At 30.8% G+C, this 13527-nt stretch overlaps 1 protein-coding gene across 1 annotated transcript; it reads right to left on the bottom strand.

The window, feature by feature from the left end:
• Positions 1–1685: 1685 nt before the first annotated feature.
• Positions 1686–2734, bottom strand: LOC114190409. The gene is made up of 2 exons (XM_028079278.1): positions 2536–2734; positions 1686–2419 (listed from the first exon to the last, which is right to left on the bottom strand). The coding sequence occupies exons 1-2, from the start codon at positions 2732–2734 to the stop codon at positions 1686–1688; spliced, it is 933 nt and encodes a 310-aa protein (XP_027935079.1).
• Positions 2735–13527: the final 10793 nt, after the last annotated feature.

The following is a 13527-nucleotide window of genomic DNA, read 5'->3' as shown; positions in this document are numbered from 1 at the left end:
ATGGGCTGATGCAGTGGAAACTGAAGTTGAACAAAAGCCTGAAACGGAAGAAGGAGAGAATGAAAATTTAAGCGGCAATGAGACAATGATACTTCAATTGGTGCAAAAGAATGTCAAACTAAAGAAGAAGTTATCGGCGAAGAGAAAAATGGGAGAAATAAAGTTGTTTTTTTTTTCATTTGTCTTGGGGTTTTACTATCAGACTTTGTATTCTCTTTATGTTAAAGACGAATTATAAGGAATAAGGTTGTTAGCAATTTTTCATTTCAATGTTATGAACTGCAGATTCTGAAATGGAATGTTGAATTTAAGTTTCTTAAAGCAAGTTTTAGTTTCTTCCTTGCCCTCTTTTTAAGTTGAAGTTTAAGCAAGTATAGTTGATGGCATTGTGAATTGGCAGTAATGAATTTGCTTGATTTGGATTGATATCGAAAGCAGTAATCAAATGAATGGTTGGTATCATATTTTGAACAAAAGTAATTGCTAATATTTTGAATAAGTTAGTGTGAAAAACACACACCAGTAGAAGTCCAATAATATTCTTTGGATTTCCATAACAGACAAGAACTGTACTGTGCCCGCGAGCAAGAATTTTTCCCATTGCTTCCCTGATTTATGATTGGCACCATTAAAAAAAATTAAGGAAAAAAGAAAAGAGGGGAGAAAACAATGATGATTCTGCTCTTTACACATGATTTTGTATCTTTTAACCAAGAATTTTACTTCAAACAGGCAAGCAAAGTTACGTCCCAATAGTTTAGTGGAAAATAACTAGAGAAATGTTTCTGCAATTTGAGAAGTTGAAAAAGGTTAATCAAATGGTTCTGTGTTACAGAGAAATAGCCTGGTGTTGTTTTATATGAGGTTGCTCCCACTTGATTTGTGATATTCATTCAGGCACAAGTTACATATTCTAATAACAGTGATTAAACAAAACAGAGCTTCAATTTATAATCTGCCCATGAATGATAAAGTTGTATTCCATCTCAAGTGTAATGAAGCATGATGAAGCAAAAAATAAATCTTAACAATGCATGAAATCAGTAGAATGACATATAATATTGAAAACAGTGATCCAAGTGGTCCTAGTGGTCTGCTAAAGCTAAAACAACAACAGCTAGAATTCTGCATCACAACTAAGAAAAAATACATTTAAATCAAAATATCCATGTGACCACCACTACATAACACAACTCCCAATATTGTTCACATGGGTTGTCCACTTGGTGGGTTGCTTGAACTTGCTTGTGAACCTAAAGTAGGTGCGCCGCATGGGGGCTTGGATGACCTTCCTCCCTTCCTATTAGATGTCCTTCTTGTGGTGGTAGCAGATCTTAAGTTGGTCTTCTTCCCGGATGCATTGGCAATGGCAGCTGCAGTTGTTGCAGACTTCTTCTTTTTCTGTTTTCCCTGTAAAGAACATACACTTATTAGTTCCAACTTCTTAATTATATTAGATATGATTTGACTATGATAAACAGATTTACCTTGTTGGTTTTTCCCTGCTTGCAGCTTCTGATGTTGTGATCAAATTGTCTACAGTTACTGCACTTCATTCTAAGATGCTTCTTCCCCAACCTAGAGTGACTGATATCTTCGTCAGGTTCTCTTCTTCTTAATTTTTGTAGCCTTCCAGGAGGAGTCTTAAATATTGGGGGTAGGATTTCTGGTCCATTACTTTTAGGCTAGAGTTGTTGGCCATTAATGGGTGAAATTTGTGACCCATAACAAGCTTCATAAGCCTCCCTTTTGTAATATGCATGCACATAATCAGAGGGTTGTTCTACTCTATAATTGATTGCAGCCACGGCATGTCTACATTGTATGCCAACTAAGTCCCAAAAGTAACAGGTGCAAGTGTGGTTTGTGAGGTCAACTGTGAATTTATCCATTGTGAATCCTTGTGTAACTTCAAACTTACCATCTCCAGTCCAAACAGCAAACCAATTTTCACTTTTCTTTATTTCCCTATCTAGCCCTTTGTTTGGTTTAGGCATTACAACACCCGTAAATGCACTTAATTTTTCTCGCAAATGTTCAAACCTACTCATCAAGTAAGTCTTAATCCACTCCATCATTGTTATAATTGGTTTATCCCTAGCTAACAATATAGTGTTATTAAATGACTCTAATAAGTTGTTCATGAGGACATCACACCTAGAATATGCACTAAATGCATGTTTACACCAAGATTTACGTGGAATTGCATATAACCATTCAGCAGCTTCTTGATTGACCTTCTTTAGCTCTTCCATACTTGCCTCCCAACCTTGGTAGTATGTGGCTTTAGCAGCAGCCATCATGAGATTCCTAATGACTATACCACCACCAAATCTCTTCTTGTAGTTGTTGTACAAATGCCTTAGACAAAAACGCTGCTTGACTCCATGCAATAGTTCATCAAATACTTGCATCAGGCCTTGTAAAATGTACATATACAACAACTCAATAATACATATAATTTAATTGTTCACAATTAAGTACACAAATTTGAATTTACCTTTTGCTGGTTTGAAATAAATACCCATCGATTACTTTGAATATCTCTAATGCCCTCTAACAATAATGTTAGGAACCACCTCCAAGTCTCCTTGCACTCATTCTCTACAACAGCAAATGCCAGTGGAAAGTATTGGTCATTTGGATCTGTTGCCACATCAACTAAAAGTTGGCCTCCATAGCTATTCTTCAAATGACATCCATCTACACCTATGAATGGTCTACAGCCATTCATGAACCCTTTCTTGCACCCATCCAGACACAAATAGAAGGACCCAAACCGTGGCTACAATGTGGGCTGAGGTTGATTAATTTTTATCTTCACTGTTGTTTCAATAGACACTCTCCTTAGCTCTACAACATAATCATATAGCAAATTGTATTGCTTTTGCCCATCTCCTTCAAGAATGTCCATTGTAATCTCTTTTGCTCTACAAGCCCTCCAAGGGGTTATTGCAACACTGTATGATCTTCGGACATCATCAATAATTTCATTGGTTGTCATTCTCCCAACATTCCTAAACTTATCAACTACAATTTTGGAAACCCATTTCTTGTTTGCATTATTGTTAACAAAAAATCTGCCATAATTATGGGTATCAATCAAGGTCTTCACCCTAAAAGTTTGACTTCCTCCAACTTTACTGCATAAAACCAAAAATTCACACTTCCTTTTGCAAATTGCCCTCACTCGGACATCATCATTCTTGAAAAATTTAACCTCTCTGCCATTCAACACAGAATGCTCCATCAAAGCTTGCTTGAACTGTTTCAAGGAAGAAAACTCCATCCCAAGTTTGAATTTGAATTCCTTGCACATGTCTTCGCCCTTGAATATTGGGTATTTCCTCCCACCATCCTCATAAGCAATATCCACATCACTATCTAGCTCATCAGTGCTGTAGTTGGCATCTATTTCATGATTATCAGTACTTTGTTGTGTGCTAGAAGTACCCAGACCTTCACTTTGGTTTCCCTCAGCAGTACCCATACCAGTTGTTCTTGACCTCTTCCTATTTTTCCAGTCTTGTTTGAATTTTTTCCACCTGTCTAAAACTTGAGAAAAATTCCTGCGTGGAGTATCTTCCAACCTAAAACAATCATCATCATCTCTATGTCTTTCATCCTCACTCTCATCCAATTCATCAGGTTCATCATCACCTGAAACAACACCAGATCCAGCACCAACATTTGCCTCTTCTTCATTTACATCACCATCATTAACTACCAGGTTTGCCTCTTGTTCATTTACCTCACCATCATTAACATCCATGTTTCCCTCTTCTTCATTTACCACACCACCATTAACAGCCACATTTGGCTCTTCTTCATTTATCACATCACCATTAACAACAGCAATTACTTCTTCTTCATTTGCCCAAACATCATCAACAACAGCACCAACCTCTTCTTCATGTATCACACCAACATTAACAGCAGCACTAGCCTTTTCATTTGCCCCAACACCAGCCTCTTCATTTGCCCCAATATCATTTACACTAGCATTGGAATCTTCTTCATTTACTCCACCACCATTCACTCCTTCGACAAGTTCAATGACTTGAGCAGAACTAACCAAATGATCCACATAAATCTCAACCTCCTCATTTTTATTTTCTGCATATTCGGCCAATTCCAACACATAATGGCCTTAGATCTCTATCCATTCTCCCCTTCTTCGGCTTTCACCACATATAAAGTTCTCCATCATACTTAAAATCCTTCTTCAGAATACTCAATGCTTCGAAGTAGGACCATATATCTGGATCCAGTCCATGCACTACATGCTCCTCTCTACCTTTGTAACACAACATCCTTCCTCTAAATCTTTCAAACTTCCCCATGTGATGGAACACCACTGAAAAAACCATCTGTATAACAACCAAAACAGAACCCTAAACCCATCAAATCTAACCAGAAATCAAACCCACACTAACACACCCGCTGGAAATTGGAACTGGAAACACCCAATAAATTTCCCCCCAAATCAAAAGCATTAAAACCCTAAATCAGAATGACAAAGGAAAGAAAAAACTTCCCTATATTTCCAACCAATGTTGCTCTACTCTTGCAACCTCGTCGAGAAAGCCACTCATGCACTACGCCAACAACTTCAAACAAGCTCGCCAAGAATAGATACTCACACACGTTTGGTATTCCACTTTCACCAGCATACCAAAGGCACCTTTGGCGGAGAAAATCGTTCTCCCTAACTTAAGAACAAGAGGATGTCGCTGGTGCTCATTCAAAACGAGAACTGCACGTGTTAAAATTGAGGCATTTAAAAAATATATTATATAATATTAATTAAACAAATTAAATAAATAAAGAAAAAAATCATTTAACACATGTCTGCATCTGAATGAACAAGTGTCGTCAGATGACCACCCTAAGTGGAACGTCGTTTGCCACGTAGTCACAAACTTAACGTTGTTCACAAATTAGGGACTAAAATCAGTAGTTCCAAAATCACGAGGACAAAAATGGTTTAACGTTTGGGAGAGGGACCAATTCCAAAAAATGATAATAGTAGAGGGACGAAAAACATAATTAACCCTATTTTTTATCTTTAAGTTTAAGTGAAGATTGAAATTAGTTCATCTTTGAAATTTTGACCCAATTTAGTCCCTCAACTTTAAAAATGCGTAGATTTAGTCATTTTAACTAAATTTTGCCAAATTTATTTAAGGTTTCAAATGCGTTTCTTAGCTAACATTGAAGTAGAAATGTGTCAAATGGTATAAACAACTTAAATGCGTCGATTTAGTCATCTTAACCAAATTTTGTTAAATTTATTTGATGTTTCAAATGCGTCTCATGATAACATTTGAGTTGTTTACACCGTTTGATACATTTTTGCTTCAATGTTAGCTAAAAAACGTTTTAAAAATAAATTTAACAAAATTTGGTTAAAAGGACTAAATACACGCATTTCTAAAGATAGAAGACTAAAGTCGACTAAAGTTTCAAAGATATACTAATTTTAATTTTCTTCTAAAAAACGTTAAGAGACCAAAAACATATTTAACTCCAAAATCTAATATAAACAAAAATCAATATAGTTGGAATTTGTACATAGTACAATGTAAGAAGATTAACAAAAACGTGTAAAAATAAGTTATATTGCAAAAGCAAGCGTTGTAATATCTAGCTATAAACCAATTATTGAAATGTAAACTATATTATAAAAATTGCATTGCATTAAATTATAATTTTGATCTATTTTTTAATATTGGTTCGTAACTCTAGACTTTTCTCTTATACTTCTATTTATAAATTAAATAAATTTGTTAACTTCGACCTAATCTTCAGTTTAGCACTATGTGTTTTTTAAATTTTAACATCTTTATTAAAGGTACTATAAAAAATAATTTAATCAATTAAAAACTAAAAAAATGCAAAATTAGGATTAACGAAAATGAATAATTTACATAGGTTAATGTAGTTTTTAATTTACGTAAATGGATTTGTTTTTAAAAATATTACAAAATTGGGTGATGTTGTAAGAGGGATTTCGACTTTAACATACTTGTGATAACTAAAGTTGTATTACATGTCATGACTTTTATTTTTATCTTTTTTTTAGAGAAGTCTCATTAATACAAAAAAGACTTTTAACGTTCAATATTTTCGACCTTTGACGTTTGCCCAAATACTGACATCGTACTGAGAGACGTCAAAATAACGTCAAAAATTATAGCAGACATCAATTAACGTCGGGGATAGAAGAGTCTGACGTTATCCAATGTCGAGGCAAAAGGGAGCAGACGTCAATTTTCGTGCTGAATGGTGCCAAAAAATTGTATTATTTGACGTCTGATGATGCTCTGACAGACGTCAAATAACGTTGGGGCTTACCTTGGACGACGTTATTTGACATCTGTCATAGCACCACTAGACGTCAAATAATGTTGTTTTTTTTTTAAATTTGGTTGTTTTTACAACATTTCCACACTTGAAAAATAAAAAAATTCCCATAATAGTTTCATAATATTTTCAACACAATTCAGGACTTATAGTTATATCTAATAACACTTTAGCATTCTAAATTAATACAAATAACACCAAACTAAAAGTTTCAACATGAAATTTTTGTCGAACAAAGTTTTTGAAAGGAGTTCTAATTTTCGTGGTATCAACTTCATCTTTCTAATAGATATGTTGTCCACTCTTGTCTTAATGTGTGGATAATGTCATCTGGTAGAGGTGATGAATTCTTGAACCACTGAAAAAGTAATACAATTTCATTATGTATGAATATCATTCTTTAAAGTTTGATATGATTTATAATATGTGAATGATATATATATATATATATATATATATATATATATATATATATATACATATAAAATTACCTCTATCTAATCATCTTTAATTACAGCTCAAATGATTGTTCTTATCCAAGACATGACATAATATCCACATTCTCATGAATCTTCTTGCTTGTTACACTAAACATTACAAATAAAATAATCACATATCAAAGTCATAAGTTGACATGCAGAAATCAATAACTTAAAAATGAATGAGTTCTAACCTTTAGATATAATACTTTTAAGTTGTTGGCCTCTAGGCTTATCCACAATTCTAATGAAATTTTGGAAGCATAAAACATATGTTAGTTTTAATATAACTAAGTAGATACATAGGTTATCATTGAAAAAAAGTAATACTTACTTTTGTAACATGTTTTTCAAAGCAGGTAGAATCTTACTATGGCATGAACAAAACCATACAACCGTGCATTATCTTGGAATGATGACCAATAGTTGCCAATGGTACCTATCATCAATCACAAGTACTTAGCCAAAATAATTAATAATACTTCATAAAATATTACAAGCAAAAAATACCTACCATTAATGTATGACGCAAACTGTATACTAAAAGTATAATAAATCTACATATATAAAACAACAATTAATGCAACAATAATATTAAAAAATCAAATACAATTAGAATTATTTAAACATGCAACATCTAACAATAAATATAATTTTATTTCCTAACTTTACAAACATTATTAAAAAAATTCAAATAAAAAAGAAATAGACAAAAAATATAGTCTAAGATTAAAACTACAATGGCAAATAAAAAAAATACAAGCAATTATATACATCCAATGAATAAGAGATAAAGAACAAATCAAAGAAATGAAAATTTAATCTCTTGTACCAAATTGAAAGATGAACTTGAAGAGGGAGGCTAGGGTCTCCGCTCACTGCTGGCCAAATGGGGACGAAGAGCAAGTGAGATGAATCTCAAAACACTGCAAATGGGGATGAAATACAAAATATTTGGTTCAAAATGCCTAAAATCAATCCACAATCAAATCCCAACAAGTTTGGTGGTAGAAAACGTTCAAAACTCACCTGGAGGAGGTCGAAATGGTGGTCGCCGTCGGGGAAAATTTGCGGAAGCAATGGTGCTGTAAGGAAACAGTGTAGCGTTTCTGCGTTTCGCGTAGAGATAATTAAAAATTAAAGTCGGGGGAGTGTGAGCCAACATTAATTAACGTCAGTGCTAGCTGTGGTCAGATGTTAAGTGACGTTGGGGGTGACTAGGCCGACGTCCTTTTTTAAATAACGTCGGGGTTTCGAGGGGCAAACGTTAAATTACTTCTGATCCGGAATGGACAGACATTAAAAAAATCCTATAATTTACAAAAATGCCACCAGTCATTTTTAACGTTGGGTTTTTTTTAGGCAAACATTATAGGGGCGACATTATAGGGCTTTTTTGTGTGAAGATCTTCACACCAATGACAACTTCAATTATTTTTTTTCCTGTTTCAACTGAAATCGTATTAGGAGTGACGACTTTAGATTTTTTTTTTCTTTAAAGTGTGAAGTAGTCATATGCGTGAAGACTTTAGTTTGATTTTTTTATTGAAAACTTCTTTATAATTTGTTTTTATTATATATTTAAGTGTATTTTTAATATTTTTAAAGTAAAGTGATTTTATAATTTTTATTTTGTTATATTTTAATGATTTTTTTTATTTAGCTAATTTAATGTTTAAAATAGATTTAATTAATTTAATACACGACAAAATAATAAAATAAAGAAAAAGTGTTAATTATATTAGTAGAAAATTGAGGAAATTAAAAATAATGAAAATAAAATAACTAAAATGAAATACATTATTCCATTATAAATATTTGTCGATGTGAATCAGTGTCACATGATGACCTTTTTCGTTGTCTTCTAGGTCTTTGGTGACCTCCATGCTTGGTAGGTGACTGCGATGATAGTGCAACTGACATGATAAATTATTGTTCAATATTATCATCATTTTGACCATTTTCATCTTCATTATCCCCATTGTCGTCATCATATGGCTGCAAAGACATTGTAGGTCAATAACAATCCATAGGTGGAGTTGAATTGTAAGTAGATAATGGTGTGGTTAGAGAGGTTTTGAATATATTGAGATGAACTTGAAACGAAGTTAGGTTCAGATGGAAAGATGGTGTATTTGGAAGGAACCTAACGTATAGATGAAGATGGATCAACCATGTTGTGAATATTGCCCATGTATCCAAACATTTAGGGTAATTGAAATATGCCAAACTGAGCACCATATTCCAGTTGAAACTGTTCAACAGTAGCAGAAGAAGATCCAATATGATCAAATTGTCAAGGAGGTTGTGGATGTTGAGGCTCCTGCAGTGTGTCATACTGTTGCAAATAGAGTGGTTAATTTAGCTTGAAAGTCAATTATTAGCATTTAAAATGTATTAGAAAATGAACTTACATCGTTGCCTAATTTAGATAAAGGTTGTGGTGTTATGTAACGGATAATATGTTGTATGTACCATTGCATATATGGCATAGTATCACACAAATGGTCATTCCCGTGGAATTGATCTCCTTCAATTAGACGATTGTATCGATCATTCCACATTCTTATCCATTGTTGATGATATTAGGGCCAATTTCTTTCTATTCTTCCTCTCATATCGTCTTTATGAAGGTTGTCCAAGTTCAATGGCAAGGGAGGAATAGATTGACAAAATCCAAATTAGTGCATGACTCTATCAACCTGATGGAACTCCACTATAGTAAAGCAAGACACATCTTGTTTCATCTTAGAGCGTGTGTTTTGGGCTTTCAAACCTTGCATTGAAGGTTTTAATTATTGCAAGCCAATTGTTTAAGTAGACGAAACATTTTTTACTGAAAGATATCAATCCACTTTATTGGTTGTAATTGCTCAGGATGGTGATAGAAACATCTTCCCTCTAGCATTCATAATTGTTGAAGGAGAGATGAAGGATGCATTGATTTGGTTCTTCCAAAATTTGCATTAGTATGTAACACCTCAACCTAACTTATGCTTCATAACAGATAAAGGATTAGGTATCTTGTTAGCATTACAATCAGAAGAAGTTAGATTGGAGGATGAAGGCCTACAATCAGTATATTGCATACGACATATTGCATCCAACTTCAATAAAAAATTTGAAAAATGCAAAGTTGAAGAGACAACTAATTAACATAGGTATTCAAATTTGTCAGCATACACCTTACATTCCATCCCAAACCATTTACATTATTTAATTGACTATATTCTTGCAGGTTATCAAATGAAATAATTTACTATTCAAGAAAAATTATTAGCTATGTGATTAGGGTTCCCACAAGCGGTCTCATGGATAGATGAAATAGTGTTAGAAAAGTGGACTCAAGCATTTAATGAAGGCAAGAGGTATAAGAATATGACAACCAACCTAGCTGAAAGCTTGACTTCAATTTTAAAGGGAACATGTTCATTGTTGATCATTGCTCTTATTAAAAAAATTTTGAAAGAACTAATTCTTGGTTCGTTAAAGATGAATAAAATCACAATGCATGTTGCAGGTATGACATCAATACTCAAAAGATATCACCATGTTACTCAAGAAAAATGAACAAAGTTCAATAAATCAATTAAGAATAAGCCAAAAAAATGTTCTTATTGTTGTAACGAAAGTCATAATCGAAAAATTGTCCATATAGGCAATGATGTATCATTTTGTATTATTTATTTGCACTCTATTAAATTTGTTATATTAAGTAATCTCAATTTTATTACCGTAATTATCTTTATCAAGTATTTAATTAATTAAATTATTTTAAATATTAAATTAGTTAAATAAAAAACAAAAAACAAATCATTAAAATATAACAAAATAAAAATTATAAATCAATTTACTTTAAAAGATTTAATAATATATTTAAATAAATAATAAAAATAAATTAAAAAAATAAGTTCACAACTAAAAAAAGGTTAAATATGTTTTTGGAATTAGTCACCTTTCGAAACTTTGTTCCAATTTAGTTTCCCAACATTATAACTGTGTGGATTTATTCATTTTAACCAAGTTGTGTTAAGTTTATTTAACGTTTCAAAATGTGCATTTCAAGGTGGCATTTGAGTTGTTTATATTGTTTGACATATTTGAAATGCTATCATGAAACACATTTGAAATATCAAATAAACTTAATAAAATTTGGTTAAAATGACTAAATTCACGCAGTTTCAAAGTTGAGTGACTAAATTGGGTAAAAATTTTAAAGAATGACTAATTCTAATTTTCACTTAAATTTGAAGGACAAAAACATATTTAATCCTTAAAAAAATTAAACTGAAGTCTTCATGCGTCTCACGACTTCATAAAAAAACAAAAGTCATCGTTCCCAATATTATTTCAATTGAACCACAAAAATATATAAAACTAAAGTTCTCATTAGTGTGTAGACTTCTCTGAAAAAAATAAAGGTAATAGGACACTTTCTCTTACAGGTATGTTAAAGTGGACATATTTTATCTTTTATGATTGCACTCAATTTCGTGAAAATTTTAAAAATAGACCCCACATAAATTAAAAAGAAAATGGTTAAATTACTCTTTTGGTCCTTGTTTTTGTCAAATAGTGTTAAATTGGTCTTCAAGTTTTTTTTTTGTCTCAATTTGGTTCTTTTTTTTTAAATTTGTAATTTTTTTTTTATTTTTTACACATATCATTTCACAAATGTGTCACGAGTCAAAATGGTTCAATTTGACCCATGTATTTGTTTTTAGTTTCAATTTAGTCCTAATTTTTGTAAAAATAGAAGAATATTGTCTTTCCCTAAATTGAGACTCAATCTACTTTTTTGTATAAATCTTAGAGTGATATTCTTACTAAAATTAACATTTTTATTAAATATTTCTTAAAATATTTTTAAATTAACTTTAAATTCTATACAAAACTTTAAAGTGTGGTTTTGTTTTGAACTTTAAATTTAATTCCTAAACTTATGTGTGACAAATTATTTGATTTTTAATCTTCACTAAGTTTGTATAATATGGTACAATTGATACCTTTATATATAATGACAAAATGGTTAACTATTGAAATTAAGTTTGAAGTTTAACTTTGTTTAATAATAAAACTAAAAACAAAAAGCTTGTTTAAAAATATTTAGACTTAAATATATTATTGGTTCCAATTTTCGTAAACTTTGTTTAGTTTGGTTCTTATTTTTTTGAAATGTTCAAAATGGTCATAATTTTTGTAAATTATGGTTAATTTTGTCCTTTTTACAAATGTCGTTTAAATCATTAACGAAAGGTGAACAGTAACTGCCATGTGTCACTTTGTGAATTTTTTTTTTTAATTTCTTTTTAAATTTTTTTAATTTTAAAAATGTTGTCCATGTCAAGTTAGTTTCATTGTCACATGTCAAGTTAGTGTCATTGTCACGTGTCAAGGTAGTGTCACTTATATTCAATTCGGTTATAATTTTTGTTTATTTTGTTCAATTTAGTCTCAATTTTTATTTTGTTTTTTGTTCAAATCAATCCTAATTTTGTCCATCTCCAAATTGAACAAATTTAATCTCTAAATAAATTTTATATTGATTTTTTTATTTTTATTAATATTTAAATTTACACTAAGAATTTTCCTTATCATTTAAAAAATAATAAAGAATTTTTCTTCTAATTTTAAAAATAATATAGAACTTTCCTTCTAGTTTTAAAAATAATTAAGAAATTTCTTTATCATTTAAAAAATAATAAAGAATTTTCCTTCTAATTTTAAAAACAATGAAGAATTTTTCCTTTAATTTTAAACTAACTTTAACCATATTTTTTATATGTAGCAAGAATCAAATATATATATATATATATATATATATATATATATATATATATATATATATATATATATAATAATTTCCTTCCAATAATTAGGTTTGATATAAAAGTAATGAAAGAAATATTTAAAATAAATGTGAATTTTAATAAAAATAAAATTTTCAGTATAACATTTATATAAAAATTAAATTTGGTCAATTTGAAAAGAGAAAAAGTTGAGACTGAATTGAACAAAAATAATGAAAATTGGGACTAAATTGAACAAAATTAATGAAAATTGATGCCAAATTGAATATAAATCATGAAACACCAACACATGACAATGACACTTACTTGACACGTGGCAGTGACACTAGCTTGACATGTGACACTGACACTGTGTTACAATGCTACTTGACACATGGACAATATTTTTAAAATAAAAAATTAAAAAAATAAAATTAAAATTAAAAAAAAAAACCATGAAGTGATATGTGACACTTATTGTTCACCTTCCGTTAACGATTTAAACTATGTATGTAAAAAAAGACTAAATTGACCACAATTTTAAAAAATTTGAACCATTTTGAATATTTTGGAAAAATGAGGACGAAATGAAACAAAATTTACAAAAATTGGGATCAATAATATATTTAAGCCAAATATTTAATAAAAATATCAATTTTAGTAAGAATATCATTATAAAATTTATATAAAAAGTAATTTCGATGTCAATTTAATGAGGGATCGTAACGTCCTTTATATATTTTTATAAGGGACACAAAAAATGATCTCCTTTATATTTTTATAGATGACTGCACTCAATTTCGTAAAAATTTTAAAAATAGACCCCACGTAAATTAAAAAGGAAATTGAGCCGTGTATGTAAATTAACCGGACAAAAACTACTGATTTTGTAA

Source organism: Vigna unguiculata, chromosome 7 (genome assembly GCF_004118075.2).
Source record: "Vigna unguiculata cultivar IT97K-499-35 chromosome 7, ASM411807v1, whole genome shotgun sequence".
In the NCBI taxonomy this organism is placed as follows: domain Eukaryota; kingdom Viridiplantae; phylum Streptophyta; class Magnoliopsida; order Fabales; family Fabaceae; genus Vigna; species Vigna unguiculata.
The sequence above is the reverse complement of the archived record's forward strand: the minus strand, read 5'-3'. Positions and strand labels throughout refer to the sequence as shown.